The 18,326-nt window shown below is 41.9% G+C and overlaps 1 protein-coding gene and 1 non-coding gene across 5 annotated transcripts in view; both read right to left on the reverse strand.

Annotated features, from left to right (window-relative positions):
• wdr38 (WD repeat domain 38) overlaps positions 1 to 17,309 on the reverse strand; it is a 49,248-nt gene extending 31,939 nt beyond the window's left edge. For 2 of the 4 annotated variants that reach the window (XM_039762439.1, XM_039762437.1), the window contains exons 1-2: positions 17,073 to 17,309; positions 11,846 to 11,966 (exon numbers count right to left, since the gene is read on the reverse strand). In XM_039762439.1, coding sequence (XP_039618373.1) covers positions 11,846 to 11,966; positions 17,073 to 17,129 — 178 coding nt within the window. In that variant the 5' untranslated portion in view covers positions 17,130 to 17,309. The remainder of the gene's footprint in view (positions 1 to 11,845; positions 11,967 to 17,072) is intronic. The other 2 variants (XM_039762440.1, XM_039762438.1) reach the window with 1 other exon arrangement.
• LOC120536105 lies at positions 10,163 to 10,325 on the reverse strand. The gene has a single exon (XR_005635015.1). It is a non-coding gene; the product is annotated as a U1 spliceosomal RNA (small nuclear RNA).
• Positions 17,310 to 18,326: the final 1,017 nt, after the last annotated feature.

Here is an 18,326-nt window from a genome sequence, read left to right on the forward strand (position 1 = left end):
GCTTACTGGCTGAAGTATTTATTCAGTTTAACTCAGACCTGAAATTAAGTTCTAAAGCAGACTTGATGACTTCAAGTCACCCACTAATTACAACAAAAAAGTTATCTTGTTGACACACTGGTTAATGCTGCTGCTTCACAACTCCAAGACTAAGATTTAATCATGGCCCGGTCACTTTCTTGAGCTGCGTCTAAATTGACTATTTTTTTTCCTTGGGTAGTCTACAACGGGGGTTCTCAAAATCGGTACCTGGGGGCCCACTGTGGCTTCAGGTTTTTGCTTCAACCAGATTCATAATCAGTGACAACTGATAACATAGATCTTAATTAATTAGCTGGTATTTTTTTTCTCTTCTCTTATTCTATACTAGCTGTACCCCATGGCTTCGCCCACGTAGTAATGAAACAGGACAAACGTTAAAAATCAATAGACGTTGGCACTGTATCCGATTGTGTTCAGTTCTGATGGGAGAGTGTCCCCCTTCTATGTTAATTAATGTTGACTTATTTTATTTTCTTACTGTGTCTCTTATTTTTCTATTCTTCATTATGTAAAGCACTTTGAGCTACATTTTTTTGTATGAAAATGTGCTATATAAATAAATGTTGTTGTTGTTGTTGATGTGGGGAGAAAAGCACATGGCCATGATATTTCTGGCAATCAGCAGCTACCCTCTAAAACACATGTAGCTCTGATCTCTCTCTTAAAAATGTCAAACGTTACTCGTGTAGATGATAATGTCTGTTGAACAAACAGGTATCGCTAGCTAAGTGGAGGCGAGGTGCACTCCAACATGTGGCGATACGCAGACCAACTCGAGCAGAGACTGGCGAGTGAATGAGGATGGCCACGCCCTCCCTGCTCTCGGCCCGCAGCCACTCTGTTGGATTTGCATTAATACTCTGGTAGTTAGCGCGATGAGAGAAGTCGCAAAATCAACCGGAAAGTTCAGTTTGAGAAAACAACCGGATCTAAATCCGTTAAGTAATTCTCTTGTGAAAAGCGGACAGACATACAGACAGAACACGCTTGAACCACGGAATTTTTAAAACTGTTTCTTAGTGAGCACCTATGGGCCAAGGATAATCTACATTACAAATTTCAAGTCCCAAGTCCTCGTGGTTCGGGAGATTTTGTGATGCGCGAGTCAGTGGTATTTGGCTTTTATATTTTATATATATATATATATATATATATATATATATATATATATATATATATATATATATATGTATATTGTGGAGGATTGCCGGCTTTCCATGCCGGTCTGCACCCCCAGGCCGCCAGGAGGAGCTCTCCCGACAGCAGGATCGTGCCCCGAGGTCCAGCAGGGCCTTATGGACCTTGTAGTGTATATACAGACCTGCTGGATACCTTGGGGGCCACCAGGAGTCGCTGTGGGGGGGCTTATGGGCTCTTTTGAGCCCTATGACCCGGGAGTACGTCATGGTCACGTGATAGGAAGGAATGACGTGCTCCCAGGTTGAAGAAAAGGACTGTTTGCCCTGACCCGGAAGGAATAAGGAACTATGGACTGTTGGGACAGGAACACCTCTGGGTCAGGGGCTATAAAAGGACGGTGCCTCAGTCCAGACACTGAGCTGAGCTGGGAGGTAGAGGAGCAAGTGTCTGGGCGAGGAGGAGAGTTTGTTTAAAAGAGTATTGTTATTGTTTATTGTATTTAATATATGAGTAGTGTGGAGGGTGCTTGGTGCACTGTGAAAGAAAATAAAAAGGTCGTGGACTTTTACCTGGTGTCTGGAGTTGTACCTGAGGGTTCAAGGGTGCACTACTGCCCCCTACTGCCACAATATATAAAATGTTAATTTGGGTCTTGATCTTTGTTTGTCCGCGAATGAATTAGAAGAAGCACTAGATGGCAGTAGAGAGACAGCTAAAACATAGGCATTGCATTAAGAATCTCCTCCAGGCTTATACTACTGAAGACTGTAGTACGCCAGTCACACCTCAAAACACAGACATTCAAACTAAACAAATTGTTGTGCTTTAAATTAACTAAAGAGATCTTCATTTAGATCTTGATCTTTGTCCGCGAATTCCACGCATGCGTAGACCACCTTCCAGTTTAGTACGTTTTCTGTCCCCCCTGGCCATTGGACCATACTCTTATTCGATGTTAATTATTGTTGATTTATTTTGTTTTTCTTATTGTGTCTTTTATTTTTCTATTCTTTATTATGTAAAGCACTTTGAGCTACTGTTTGTATGAAAATGTGCTATATAAATAAATGCTGTTGTTGTTGTTACTCACGGATGTCAACAATGTGCCAGAATAATGAAAGGGGTGGTGGACGGTGTTACGCTGATTACCTCCTGAAGCCTGGTTAGAGAATGAGATTTCCGAAGATAAAGGTACGTGTCTACATAACATATGAATGAAAGAAAGACAGTGGGTAAAATGAATGACTACGTAACAGCACGTTCCAGAAACTATTATTGTTACATTGTATCCGGCGAGTGCTGCGCGTCTCACAGTTGTACCGTGGCTTGCTCACATGTCAGTGAAGTGATCTCTATTTATGCTTTAAAGAGCCTGGATACCTCTGTGTCCCCCTTTTATAACCATTGCTCCGTGTATATTGCCTCACTCTTTGGATTGCCACAAAGCAACCTGCGAGATTGGAGAAAGGTTGAGAAGACATCGATAGAGTCCTGAAAACGAGACGAACTGTGAACGGACAGAAACAGAAATGCTCCTACACCACCACATAATTACGATTTGGACAGTGATTCCGAGTGGGCCGTTCCTATCGAATCAATATCCAAGGGTTTTCTTTTTTAATTTTGTTTCCCTAAAAAATCATAATGCTGTGCGACGAAGGGCCCAGTTCACGACTGGCAGCCATGTTTAAACAGGTAGCCCTTCACAGGCAACTTTAACACGCGCAACGTAGTTGGGCGCACATGGCTAGTATATATATATATATTAAGAAAGCACAGAGGCATGATTTTACATTTATAAGACTTTTAGAAAAAGTTCTGCTTTTGCTATAGATTTAAATGCTTAACTCTCTTTTGCTGATTTCCTTCAATTTTGCCCATTCTCTGTGCAGCTTTCCTCCTTTGTTGTACTTTAATAATGACAATTGAAAAGGAGCACAGCAGACACCCAGGCAAACAACACTGAATATTCAAAGGCTGCAACTACTTTAGCGTTAGGTCCACTAATTAGTAAAAAATGGATTAATTAAACAATTAGAACACCTCGAAAAACAGAATGGACTTCAAGATGAAAATATTAAAAAGAAAAAAAAAACATTATTCCCATATAACTGCTTAGTACATTTTAAAATATCCTCTTTAATAAAACCCCTGTGTGCATCCAGGTGTCCGTGTGTGTGTGTCTTCTGGTGAAGTGCGCATGCGCGGGGCCACAAGGCTCGTGTTCAGTCTTTAACTGTGCATTCCCTGTGTGTGCAGAGAGAGAGAGAGAGACACACACAGGTGCGTGCGCACGAGAGACAGACAGACAGACAGACAGACACGCAGGCCCGCCCGAGAGACAGACACACCCACACACACACACACACACACAGGCAGGCCCGCACGAGAGACTCACACACACATACAGAGACAGGTCCGCATGGGGGTCAGACACACACACACACACAGGCGCACGCGTGCATTGTTGCAATGTTACTTTTCTTGGTTGTTTATTAGATTATGGATTTTTCAAATGTTAATTTTTTCCCCTGTGCTTAAAACTCATTAAAAAAAAGGTGTTTTTTAGCGAGCGGGTCATAAGGCTATAGTGTAAACCCTTGCAGTGTTAGTTTTCTCTGTTGTTCAAGGTTTTTTTAGTGTTAGTCAATGTTTTTACATTTAGTTTACTATTACTATGTGCATTCAATGGTATAATTATATTTATGCTTAAAATCTTAAAAAATATATATATTTACATACAGTTCATATGATCTGGAACGGATTAATTGTATTTACATACAATCCTATGGTGGAAATTACTTTGGTTCCACTGTATTACTGTCTGACAAAATTACAGGCATTTTACAAAAATACAAACCATTATTACTGAGAGAGAAAATAAAAGGCACACAATACAGTGACGCATATAGGTCCCTTGCCATTTAATATAGACTGTTCATACAAATGTTTATGCACTACTGTTCTAGCGCCCGTTACTGTAACGGGCTTAATGTCTAGTATATATATACTCAGCAAAAAAAGAAACGTCCCTTTTTCAGGACTTTGTATTTCAACAATAATGTTTTAAAAATCCAAATAACTTTACAGATCTTCATTGTAAAGGGTTTAAACAATGTTTTCCATGCATGTTCAATTAACCATAATCAATTAATTAACATTCACCTGTGGAATGGTCGTTAAGGCCTTAACAGCTTACAGAAAGTTGCCATTTAAGGTCACAGTTCTAAAAACGCAGGACACTAAAGAGACTTGTCTACCGACTGTGAAAAACACCCAAAGAAAGATGCCCAGGGTCCCTGCTCATCTGCGTGAACGTGCATTAGGCATGCTGCAGGGAGGCATGAGGACTGCTGAATAAATTGCCATGTCCGCACTGTGAGACGCCTAAGACAGCGCTACAGGGAGACAGGAAGGACAGCTGATCATCCTCGCAGTGGAAGACCACGTGTAACAACACCTGCACAGGATCGGTACATCCGAATATCACACCTGCGTGACAGGTACAGGATGGCCACAACAACTGCCCGAGTCACACCAGGAACACACAATCCCTCCATCAGTGCTCAGACTGTCCACAATAGGCTGAGAGAGGCTGGACTGAGGGCTTGTAGGCCTGTTGTAAGGCAGGTCCTTACCAGACATCACCAGCAACAACGCCGCCTATGGGCACAAACCCACCTTCGCTGGACCAGACAGGAGTGGCAAAAAGTGCTCTTCACTGATGAGTCACGGTTTTGTCTCACCAGGGGTGATGGACGGATTCGTGTTTATCGTCGAAGGAATGCGCGTTACACCGAGGCCTGTACCCTGGAGCGGGATCGATTTGGATCGATGGCTAGGGCCATTCCCCCCAGAAATGTCCAGAAACTTGCAGGTGCCTTGGTGGAAGAGTGGGGTAACATCTCACAGCAAGAACTGACAAATCTGGTCCAGTCCATGAGGAGGAGATGCGCTGCAGTACTTCAAGCAGCTGGTGGCCACACCACATACTGACTGGTACTTTTGATTTTGAGCCTCCCTTCATTCAGGGACACATTGTGAAACATTTTTAGTTTATGTCTTATGGTGTTGACTCTTTTAGTGTTCATACAAATATTTACACATTAAGTTTACTGAAAGTAAAAACAGTTGAAAGTCAGAGGACGTTTCTTTTTTTGCTGAGTATATATATATATATATTTTTTACCAAACTTAGTTTTCTAATTTCTATATTGTTCCCAAAACAGAATTCGAGAAATAAGCAGGGCTCCAAATAAAAACAGAAGCTGGTTGGAACAAAAACCTGCTGCCGACCAGGACCGACGTTGAGAGCCCCTGGTCTACAGGACGGTAGTGAGACCAGCTGTGTTATATGGGCTGGAGACAGAGCTGGAGGTGGCAGAGTTAAAGATGCTAAGATCTGCATTGGGTGTGACAAGGATGGACAGGATTAGAAATGAGGACATTAGAGGGTCAGCTCAAGTTGGACGGTTGGGAGACAAAGTTTGCGTTGGTTTGGACATGTGCAGAGGAGAGACGTTGGCCATATTGAGAGAAGGGTACTAAGGATAGAGCTGCCAGGTAAGAGGAAGAGATCAAGGCCTAAGAGAAGGTTTATGGATGTGGTGAGAGAGAACATGCAGGTGATGGGTGTGACAGAACAAGATGTAGAGGACAGGAAGATATGGAAGAAGATGATCCGCTGTCGCAAGTGGCAACCCCTAATGGACATCAAACACATGTATATTTAAGTGTGCATGTGGCAGAGTGGGACCTGATCCATGCTTGGTTCCTACCTTGTGCCTGACATGGTTGGGAATACATACAGCTCTTCTGAACTGGTTTAAATGAGTCTGGGAAACTGATGGATGGCTCATCTCTGGCTGTCTGCTGAAAGCAACGGAATCTGGGCACAAGACCCGTCCACTGCCTGGTTGTGTAGCACATAACCACACATCCAATTTAACTGAAGGGATTTTATTTTTTGGTTTATTGTCTATTCAGGAACCTAAATCAAGACACAAATGAAGCATGTGGTATAACCTGTATACCTAATATGCACATCCTTGGGGATTTGGGAGAATGCACAGACAGAGAGAACATTCATACTCCACACAACAAGCATTACAATAACAGTTCAACCTTTATTTACATAGACAGATATTTCTGCTAATCAATCCACAATACTTTGCTTTCCTGTCTATTTTAAACAAATCTTATGTGTACTCATTATGTAATCAGTAATTTGTAAAGGTTTTATTTGCATTTCACCTGAGAACTTGCCACGGTGCTCTGTGTCTTCATTCATACAAAAATAAACTCACAACCTCTTGCTGGCACTGACCCAATGAATTTTATCTCATTTCATTTCTCTTTTAGGTAGTTTGCATTTCCTTCTAAGGAGCGATCGCTTTAGCCGTACTGGAATGGTGACCATGTGAGTGAGACAGGCGTGCCCTTTTTATAGGCTCCCATGCCTATATGCAATATAAACTGCTCAAAAAAAATTAAAGGACCACTTTGAAAACACATCAGATCTCAATGGGGAAAAATATCCTGCTGGCTCTCTCTACTGCTATGGACTGATATGGTAATGTATTAGGAACGAAAGGATGAAAATGAAAATGATCAACCTACAGAGGGCTGAACTCAAAGACGCCATGAAAATCAAAGGGAAAAAATAATGCAGCAGACAGGCAGGCGAGTCCATTTTGACGAAATTTCATTGCAGCAACTCCAAATTGTATGCCCTCTACCCCACGTGCATGTATGTAGGCCTGACAATGTCCTAATGAGACAACGGATGATGTCCTGGGGATCTCCACCCAGATCTAGACCAGGACATCACTGAGCTCCTGGACAGGCTTAGGTGTCAGATGGACCGAAACGTAATGTCCCACCCAGGGGTGCTCTATTGGATTGAGGTCAGACATCAATTCCTTCATCCTCTCGCCATCATGAAGCCGGGCACTGTCGTGCACCAGGAGGAGCCCAGGAGCCACTGCACCAGCATAGGGTCTGACAATGGGTCCAAGGATTTGGGATAATGTCAGTCAAGGTACCATTGTCTAGCCTGTAGAGGTCTGTGTGTCCCTCCATGGATATGCCTCGCCAGACCATCACTGACCCACCAACAAACCGGTCATGCTGAATGATGTTACAGGCAGCATAACGTTCTCCACGGCTTCTCCAGACCCTCTCACGTCTGTCACATGTGCTCAGGGTGAACCTGCTCTCATCTGTGAAAAGCACAGGGCGCCAACGGTGGACCTGCCAATTCTGGTATTCTATGCCAATCAAGCTCCACAGTGCCAGGCAGTGAGCACAGGGCCCACTAGAGGATGTCAGGCCCACAGGCCACCTTCATGAAGTCTGTTTCTGATTGTTTGGTCAGAGACATTCACACCAGTGGCCTGCCTGCTGGAGGTCATTTTGTAGGCTCTGCCAGTGCTCATCCTGTTACTCCTTGCCCAAAGGAGCAGATACCGGTGGGTCCTGCTGATGGGTTAAGGACCTTCTACGAGGGGCCCTGTCCAGCTCTCCTAGAGTAACTGCCTGTCTGTCTCCTGGAATCTCTGCCAAGTCCTTGAGACTGTGCTGGAGACACAAAAAACCTTCTGGCAATTGCACGTGGTATTGATGTGCCTGCCATCCTGGAGAATTTGGACTACCTGTGCCAGCTCTGTAGGGTCCAGGTATCGCCTCATGCTACCAGTAGTGACACTGACTGTAGCCAAATGCAAAACTACTGACAAAAAAGATGAGGAGGGAAAAATGTCAGTGGCCTCCACCTGTTAAACCATTCATTTCTGTTTTGGGGGTCATCTTATTGTTGCCCCTCTAGTGCTGAAACTGATTAACAAGCCCTTCTGCTACCTAACTGACCAGATCAATAGCCCAGAAGTTTCATTGACTTGATGCTATGCTCGGATTCAAAAGTGGTCTTTTCATTTTTTTGAGAAGTATATATATACTATACTGTATATATATATATATATATATATATATATAGTATTTAAAAATGAGGAAAAGCAGAACAGTTGAGACTTTGTAGGGCATTGAAGAGCTTGATAGACAACACCATTTACATCACCTTTTGAGACGGATCAAGTTTAGCTGCATCTTAATAAGCCCATTACAGTTTATAGTGCAAAAGAAACTGTCAGTTCAGAGGTAAGGACTGAACTAACAATTCTGTGGTTTACTGTCAAGTATCCTGCTCAACTTGGGGTCACACCACTCAAATAACATTGCGATCCTCACCTTTCTGTTACAGACTGCTGAATTTCCCACTTGGGACAAATAAAATATTATCTGTCATTGGAGTCATGCCCCCCACACCTTGTGAAAGCTCAGCATTTGTCCTCAAGCCTTTAAAAAGAAATTAGATTAGATTCACTCAAAAAAGGCCCCGAATATTCTGTTGTAACTCCTATTAGAAAGAAACAATCTGAACCAAGAAAATCCAATCTATACCTTGACGTACTGTAGGTGTAATCGATTGCATAACATGCGATGCTGGAAGTGGTTTCTGTTTTCTGCCAGACACATTTTGACGCAATGCTCCATGTTCCTGAACGTATCAGCAAGCATCTTGGGGAGAATAGCAGCAATTTCACGTTGGATGTTTTCCTCCAAAGCTTCCATAATGCAAGGCTTGTTCCGATAGACTTTTCCTTTGAGTAGACCCCAAAGGAAGAGGTCTGGTGGTGTTAGATCTGGTGACCATGGTGGCCAAAGCCCATTTGAAATTACCCTGTTGCCAAATAAAGACTTTCTACCATGCTCCTTGCCGATGTGTGACATGTTGATCCATCTTGCTGGAAGCAACCTTCCGTTAACTCACAATCATCCAGTTGATTCTGACATCCCTTAAATGAATTGGTGACAGAATAGGTTTGCACCGTTGTTTTGACCTACTCTAGACTTTTGTTTTTATATTCTAATTTGGTGTTTATCTTAATTGAGTCCTGCCCTAATTAACCACTTAAGTGGCTTATTAATTAACTCACCTGGGTTATGGGTGGGGTGTAGGTTTATAAATTAAGCTTTGGGTTTTGAGAGAGAGAGAGAGAGAGAGAGAGAGAGTGTGAGTGTGTGTGTGTGTGTGTGTGTGTGTGTGTGTGTGTGTGTGTGTGTGTGTGTGTGTGTGCGGCGTGCGTGTGCGTGTGCGAGCAAGCGCGAGCGTGAGTGTGAGTGAGTAGAAGGACAGAGCAAGGTATGGAGAGTTAGGGTTGGATGGTCTGGCTTTGGGTTTTTGGTTGCTTATTAAAGAAATGTAATTGTTAGCTAGTCATCTAAGTAATAAATGCAGATAGTCTGTATTTAGCTGTAAACTTTGTGAAGTCAGACAGCTATGTTAGTGTGGCTCTCCTGCCTTGCTTGTTTTGTGTATTTTTTCCATATTTTGTGTGTTGTGTTTTTTTGACAATAAATGGAGTCTGTTTTTATTTAGTTGGTTTAGTTTTATTTGTGTTTTGTCTCTCTCACTCTCTCTCTCACTTGTGTGCGGCCTAGTTATATATCCCTAGACTTTTTGGTAGGCCGTAACAGCCGTGAACATGCGCTGCTCAATACTGTACACCACCATCCTAATGAGAAGTCCAGTGACTGAGTGAAGGGGTACAGGTGGTATGCACCCAGAAGTTGCAAACGTTACCTCATCGCTCCGACGCAGGGGCATCCAGGCTTGTTTGAAGCTCCATATACTAAGGAGCACATTGCACCTTGTTTCGTTCAGATTGCTTCATCTTAGTGAGAGGTTATTACAGAATATTCGGGGTCTCTTTCGAGTGACTCTCCCTGTATTATTTACACTTTAAAAGATTTTAGGTTGTCGTCCCTGCATAAAGTGTAGTGCTGTGGTGCTCTAAAGGTATGCCATATAAAGTTCCATACCCACGCTTCCTCCAAAATGTTGAAGAGGTACCCTAAATAAGCAAATGTTGTTCTTCACAGATTGGTACATAAATAATAATAATAATATTTAATAATGAATCAGGGGAGAGCGCAAATGCAGTCCCCCACTACCACAAATCATGCAGTTGAGTTTCCCGCATTTGGGGAAATTGCAGGGTCAGCACAACCGGAGTGCAATGGATGAGCCTCACCCTGGGAGAACCACCTTAGTGATCATGGTATCTCCCCTGCCAGGTAAGATATCTATTATAAAATACAGTGGGTATGGAAAGTATTCAGACCCCCTTCAATTTTTCACTCTTTGTTATATTGCAGCCATTTGCTAAAATCATTTAAATTATTTTTTCCCTCATTAATGTACACACAGCACCCCATATTGACAGACAAAAAAAAAAGAATTTTTGAAATTGTTGCAGATTTATTAAAAAAGAAAAACTGAACTATCACATGGTCCTAAGTATTCAGACCCTTTGCTCAGTATTTAGTAGAAGCCCCCTTTTGAGCTAATACAGCCAGGAGTCTTCTTGGGAAAGATGCACCAAGTTTTTCACACCTGGATTTGGGGATCCTCTGCCATTCCTCCTTGCAGATCCTCTCCAGTTCTGTCAGGTTGGATGGTAAACGTTGGTGGACAGCCATTTTTAGGTCTCTCCAGAGATGCTCAATTGGGTTTAAGTCAGAACTCTGTCTTGGTCTCATCAGACCAGAGAATCTTATTTCTCACCATCTCAGAGTCCTTCAGGTGTCTTTTAGCAAACTCCAAGATAGAACTTTTTGGCCTTAATTCTAAGTATGTGTGGAGACAACCAGGCACTGCTCATCACTTGTCCAATACAGTCCCCACAGTGAAGCATGGCGGTGGCAGCATCATGCTGTGGGGGTGTTTTTCAGCTGCAGGGACAGGACGACTGGTTGCAATCGAGGGATTGATGAATGCGGCCAAGTACAGGGATATCCTGGACAAAAACCTTCTCCAGAGTGCTAAGGACCTCAGACTGGGCCGAAGGTTTACCTTCCAACAAGACAATGACCCTAAGCACACATCTAAAATAACGAAGGAGTGGCTTCACAACAATTCTGTGACTGTTCTTGAATGGCCCAGCCAGAGCCCTGACTTAAACCCAATTGAGCATCTCTGGAGAGACCTAAAAATGGCTGTCCACCAACGTTTACCATCCAACCTGACAGAACTGGAGAGGATCTGCAAGGAGGAATGGCAGAGGATCCCCAAATCTTCTTTCCCAAGAAGACTCCTGGCTGTATTAGCTCAAAAGGGGGCTTCTACTAAATACTGAGCAAAGGGTCTGAATACTTAGGACCAGGTGATATTTCAGTTGTTCTTTTTTAATACATCTGCAACAATTTCAAAAATTCTTTTTTTGTCTGTCAATATGGGGTGCTGTGTGTACATTAATGAGGGAGAAAATTAATTTAAATGATTTTAGCAAATGGCTGCAATATAACAAAGAGTGAAAAATTGAAGGGGGTCTGAATACTTTCCGTACCCACTGTATACTTATTTAACTTACTGCCTACTGTCACTCTGTACTTTGGGTAAGTGGCCCACCTAAACAGGCCAGGAATGAGTATATCTGGATGTGTGTAGGCATATAGCTTAAAATGGATTGGTGTCTCATCTATGGTTGGTCCTTGCACCTACTGCTGACAGAGAGAGGCTCCAATTCCTAGCAAACCAACATTTTGAAAACAGAATGATGGACTATTTCCAGGGGAAAAGGCTAAAAGAAGATGGCTCTCAAACCTGTGTGTCCAGATGCTTTGGTCAAGAGTTCACCAGAGATGACACTCCACACAAACAAACGACAGTCATCGGAGCAGGTGAGCAGAATCTGACAGTCAGATGAGAAGACACAACAGTTGATCTGTGGGAGGGAGAGAGACATAGAGAAACAAGAAACTATAAGACACGACCATCAAACGTCTTCACAAATACATATCGGATGGCACAAAATTTCTTACAGTTAAATGAAAATACAACAGAGGTTATTATTTTTGGTCCTACCACTTCTTGGCAGCATTGATTCATAATAACACTAAGGTATCATCTTCGAGTCGTCACTAAGTTTTGAAAAACAAATCTCCACGGTAGTAAAGTCCAGTTTTTACCAAGTAAAGTAAAATCCTTTCTTTCACAGAAGGATTTAGAAACAAGTGCACAGGCCTGCATTTGTATATAAAATGATAGGCCTGTCGGGCATCAGTGCTACTTAAATATTTGGAAACAGTCATTCATGCCTTTATTACATCTCGCCTAGATTATTGTAATCTACATATACTGTATAAAAGCCAAATTCCACTGACTCACTCGTCACGAACTCTCCCGAACCATGAGGACTTGGGACTTGAAATTTGGAATGTAGGTTACCCTTGGCCCATATGTGCTCGCTAAGAAAGGTTTTAAACATTTTGTGGTCCAAGCATGAAATTTCTTATAGTTTTTTAGAGCTATTCACTCAATTTCTTTCTAAAATAAATTTCTTTAAAGTAAATTAAAAATACTTTCGTTGTTCTGAAGAATACAAGTTTTGTTTTGATATTTTCCAGTTTCCACAAAGTGTTTATAATTAGCCATTTATTATTCTTTTAAAAATAATTTAGTTAGGTTATTCCAAGGTATATTAATAAAGCCAATTTATTATTTTTTGGAGGATTTTGATTTTCATACTTTTTTATTTTATTCTTTTTCAAACTTTCTTAATGAATTCTTCTATTAAGTTTATACCTCTTTAAATAAACCCATAAAAACTATTGACCGAGGATTCAAGGATTTTTATTGATGAAGTAACAGTCCCTCACCGCGTGGTGTGGATGAGCAGAGACGGCGCGTGCCTGTTCTCCTCGCTGGCCTACCTTATGCATGGCCCGCTTCTCTGGCCGCTCAAATGTGGGTTGACATTGTTAGCCACGTCTCTAATAACTGGAGGAGGCTCAAGTTGTACACCATGACGCGGACCGGCAACCCCTACCGCACCAAGCCTCAGTTCTTCTCTGAAATGTACAGACCCACAACCTATGACTGTTTAAGTCTTCAATACTTCAAAACAGCTTATGTTTGAGTCAACCATTTCAAGAAATAATTAGTAACCGATTTTGTTTCGTTTATGTGCTAAATCTTGTCTTATGACCTTTACAGGACATATACTGTCACTCTGTATATTTTAGAACAGATTTTTCCTGTTTCTATCCCATAGCGAAGCACAGGTATTCAGCTAGTTCCTTATATGTGGGTCTGCCAAATTCTGCTCTGTCGTGCCTTCAGCTGGTTCAAAACACTGCAGCTAGATTCTTAATAGGGTGAGAAAAAAGGATCATATCTCCCCCATTTTAGCCTCTATCTCCACTTGGTGCCGGTGAGGTGTCACATTGGTTTTAAAACTGTGTTGTTTGCTTTCAAAGCCTTACATGGTCTCACTCCAAAATACATCTGCGGCCCCCTTCACCCTTATGTGGCACTAAGAGCATTGAGGTCATCTGGATGACTACTCCTTGTTGCTCCAAGATCTTGTCTGAAGTCGAGGGGAGACCGAGCTTTCTCAGTTGTTGCTCCTTGGCTTTGGAATGACCTGCCTTTTCAAATCAGGTCCTCATCCTCTATTGAGGTTTTTAAAAGATGGCCTAAGACCTACTTGTTTTCCTCCGCCTTTCACTGTACATAGTCAGATTGTGGTGGCTGTTACAATTGGTTGTTTTATTAATGTGCTTCTGCACGATTATTTGCCTTGTGTTTATTTTAATGCTTCTTTGTACAGCACTTTGGTGCAACTTCTGTTGTTTTAAATGTGCTTTTGTAAATAAATAATCACATCTAATCTAATCTAAAAATGTTGTAGATGGATCCTATCCATTCATCCATTATCCAACCCGCTACATCCTAACTACAGGGTCACGGGGGTCTGCTGGAGCCAATCCCAGCCAACACAAGGCGCAAGGCAGGAAATAAACCCCGGGCAGGGCGCCAACCCACCCCAGGGCACACACACACACACACACCAAGCACACATTAGGGACAATTTAGAATCGCCAGTGCACCTAACCTGCATGTCTTTGGACTGTGGGAGGAAACCCACACAGACACGGGGAGAACATACAAACTCCATGCAGGGAGGACCCGGGAAGCGAACCCAGGTTTCCTAACTGTGTGGCAGGAGCGCTACCCACTGTGCCACCGTGCCGCCCCTATCCTATCATATTTTATTGAAAGGTTTCCTCTCACAGTCCAACATTAATTTTATTTTAATTTTTTTTATTACTATTTAATTTAATATTGTTTCTTTGTATCAGTATACTGCTGCTGGATTATGTGAATTTCTTGGGATTAATAAAGTATCTATCTATCTAAAGACAGGCCAGTAAGGTGATTTGGCATTCCTGATTCATCCCTTGTGTGTTTATGTCTTCACCCTGCGATAGCCAGGGATTATTGCATCCTTGCACCTTACAGTGGTGTGAAAAACTATTTGACCCCTTCCTGATTTCTTATTCTTTTGCATGTTTGTCACACAAAATGTTTCTGATCATCAAACACATTTAACCATTAGTCAAATATAACACAAGTAAACACAAAATGCAGTTTTTAAATGATGTTTTTTTATTATTTAGGGAGAAAAAAAAATCCAAACCTACATGGTCCTGTGTGAAAAAGTAATTGCCCCCTGAACCTAATGACTGGTTGGGCCACCCTCAGCAGCAATAACTGCAATCAAGCGTTTGCGATAACTTGCAATGAGTCTTTTACAGCGCTCTGGAGGAATTTTGAATTTTATTGTTGTAAATCAGCTTTATTTGAGGGTTTTCTAGCATGAACCGCCTTTTTAAGGTCATGCCATAGCATCTCAATTGGATTCAGGTCAGGACTTTGACTAGGCCACTCCAAAGTCTTCATTTTGTTTTTCTTCAGCCATTCAGCGGTGGATTTGCTGGTGTGTTTTGGGTCATTGTCCTGTTGCAGCACCCAAGATCGCTTCAGCTTGAGTTGACGAACAGATGGCCGGACGAACAGATGGCCGGAATTTTTTGATAGACAGCAGAATTCATGGTTCCATCTATCACAGCAAGCCTTCCAGGTCCTGAAGCAGCAAAACAACCCCAGACCATCACACTACCACCACCATATTTTACTGTTGGTATGATGTTCTTTTTCTGAAATGCTGTTTTCCTTTTACGCCAGATGTAACGGGACATTTGCCTTCCAAAAAGTTCAACTTTTGTCTCATCGGTCCACAAGGTATTTTCCCAAAAGTCTTGGCAATCATTGAGATGTTTCTTAGCAAAATTCAGACGAGCCCTAATGTTCTTTTGCTTAACAGTGGTTTGCGTCTTGGAAATCTGCCATGCAGGCCGTTTTTGCCCAGTCTCTTTCTTATGGTGGAGTCATGAACACTGACCTTAATTGAGGCAAGTGAGGCCTGCAGTTCTTTAGACGTTGTCCTGGGGTCTTTTGTGACCTTTCGGATGAGTCGTCTCTGCGCTCTTGGGGTAATTTTGGTCGGCTGGCCACTCCTGGGAAGGTTCACCACTGTTCCATGTTTTTGCCATTTGTGGATAATGGCTCTCACTGTGGTTCGCTGGAGTCCCAAAGCTTTAGAAATGGCTTTATAACCTTTACCAGACTGATAGATCTCAATTACTTCTGTTCTCATTTGTTCCTGAATTTCTTTGGATCTTGGCATGATGTCTAGCTTTTGAGGTGCTTTTGGTCTACTTCTCTGTGTCAGGCAGCTCCTATTTAAGTGATTTCTTGATTGAAACAGGTGTGGCAGTAATCAGGCCTGGGGTGGCTACGGAAATTGAACTCAGGTGTGATACACCACAGTTAGGTGATTTTTTAACAAGGGGGCAATTACTTTTTCACACAGGGCCATGTAGGTTTGGATTTTTTTCCTCCCTAAATAATAAAAACCATCATTTAAAAACTGCATTTTGTGTTTACTTGTGTTATATTTGACTAATGGTTAAATGTGTTTGATGATCAGAAACATTTTGTGTGACAAACATGCAAAAGAATAAGAAATCAGGAAGGGGGCAAATAGTTTTTCACACCACTGTATGCTTTCTCCAGCATTGCCCACAGCCCTTGCTCAGGATAAAGCGGGTTTAGATGATGGATATTTTTGGCCAAAGATAAAACTATATTTTATTCTTTTTTTTTTTTTTTTTATAAAATATCCAAAATTGGCATTAGTTTATAATTGGGAAGCAATTTCTGGAGATAATTAACATTGGAAAAATCTAGACAAACACTGGCTTTTCAGCCCAACAAAGCTTACCAGTCCTATCCACTTAATTCTTACAAAATAAAATCAAATCAAGTTTTGAAAGTTCCTAAAGTCGGACCGTCAACCACACTACTTGGTAAATATATACCATGTGTCTGAGGCTCACTGTGTGAAAACAAAACTTCCTAATGGGTCACATAATCCCAGGAGATTTGGGATGTTTATTTCTGGAGTGTGTAGAAAAAATACACAAAGCAACAAGGAGAAGCTGCAAAGTTTGCACAGACCAGCATTTGTATATAAAATGATAGGCCTGTCGGCATCAGTGTTACTAAAATATTTAAACATTATATATGTATTTTTAGTGACCCAGCTAAGGTGTAACTCCAAGTAAATCAGTTATACCACAAACTTCTCGCACCACTTCCTATTCTTCTTAATGGATTTAGGATGAAATAACCTTTTTTATCTTATAATAAAAATCTTAACAAAACATAACCACCTGCAAGCTATTTCAAGTAAGCGTCTCTTCAGGTGTCCGTACGACGGAATAACACACAGTGTGAGCGTATTTATATTCACCTGGAGGGGACAGCTGCCCGTGCACCACATGCCAAACTCTGTCAAAAGTTTGTTTGAAATGAGATCCGGTCTCTTACAGATTGATCAAACCTGCACGCACACACCCAACTCCAACGCAGGGTTAGGAGGTCAATCCCGAGCCCCGCATTCCCGTCCGGACGGGTCACTTACCTCGCCCTTGTGCCTTGAGAAGTGCTTTACGGCCGTTTTGTGGTAATCTGCCTTCATCGCGGTGGCGGGGGCAGCGGCTGCAGGGACGACGACTAGGACTGCCGCATGAAAGCCTCTCGATTACCGCCAAACACTGGGCGTTGCCATGGAGACCAGGCAGCGGCGATTTCTCTGATTTCCTGGACGCGCCGAGTTGAGTTGAGTGAGTGAAAGTTCGCGAAGCCACCGCACTCGGGTAAGCTGAATGGCGTTAAGAGCAAAACAATAACAAAACCAAAAAAAAAACGACCGAACTCGTAGAGCGGTTTATAAAGTTTTCATTGACTTGTACAAAACTGCAAACACGATTACAAGAGTTCGTGCGGCGCGGTGCGGTGCTTCAATTTTGCACCCTCCAACATACCTGAATATGTTAACCTATTTAAATAGAACATTAAAATAACGTATAGAGAAAAATTAAGATCAACTTTGCATAGATGTATTCATATATAGAGAAACAGCAATAATCTTCACATATAATTATTTATAAGCATCAACTAGACAAGAATATAGTATAGACGCACCGATAAGCCGTGTTCTGATTATTAGTTTAATATAATTACGCTGCGAAAATGTTTTCTGCGCAGAGCAAGAACGCATTCGGATTGATAACAAAACGAAATTATAAATTGTAAAGGTGTTATTTATCTTCCTAGAGATTTATCATCGGTGTAATGTTTATTTTTGTTATTGCCTCATAAATTTCAACTGCTGTGTCTGATGCCGTCAAAGAAGGACAGTCTGAAAATTATTTTGAAGCATTTGTGGATAAAAATAAAAGAATTTTACTTTTTTCATTCATGAGTGATATTTTTTCAGAACCCTGCTGCATACACACGAATTCTACTGAGCCTTTTGGCCAATAATACCGCCCTCAAACATGTGCCGTCCGGGGCGGACCGCCCGCTCCTAGCTACGCCACTGCTACGACTCCGGCAAATTTAGCATTTCAGACTAAAACTACCGATCATAAGAGACTTCGGCACAGGACTCTATCGATGTCATTTACAGACGGGCCATCGTAGTGGTAAGCAGTTGTCCCAGACATTTTCTTCAGTTGAACCCAGGCTTCCCAGTGCTTCAAATCTCAGCGAAACGCAGAACGGTCTCATTTTCGCTAAAAAAAAAGTTGAAGCGGAGTGTTTGTGCCAACTCTATGAGGCGAGCTTTTAGGATTTACATTAATGTCAATTTATTTATAGAATCCATTTAAAA

This window comes from Polypterus senegalus, chromosome 9 (genome assembly GCF_016835505.1).
Source record: "Polypterus senegalus isolate Bchr_013 chromosome 9, ASM1683550v1, whole genome shotgun sequence".
In the NCBI taxonomy this organism is placed as follows: domain Eukaryota; kingdom Metazoa; phylum Chordata; class Cladistia; order Polypteriformes; family Polypteridae; genus Polypterus; species Polypterus senegalus.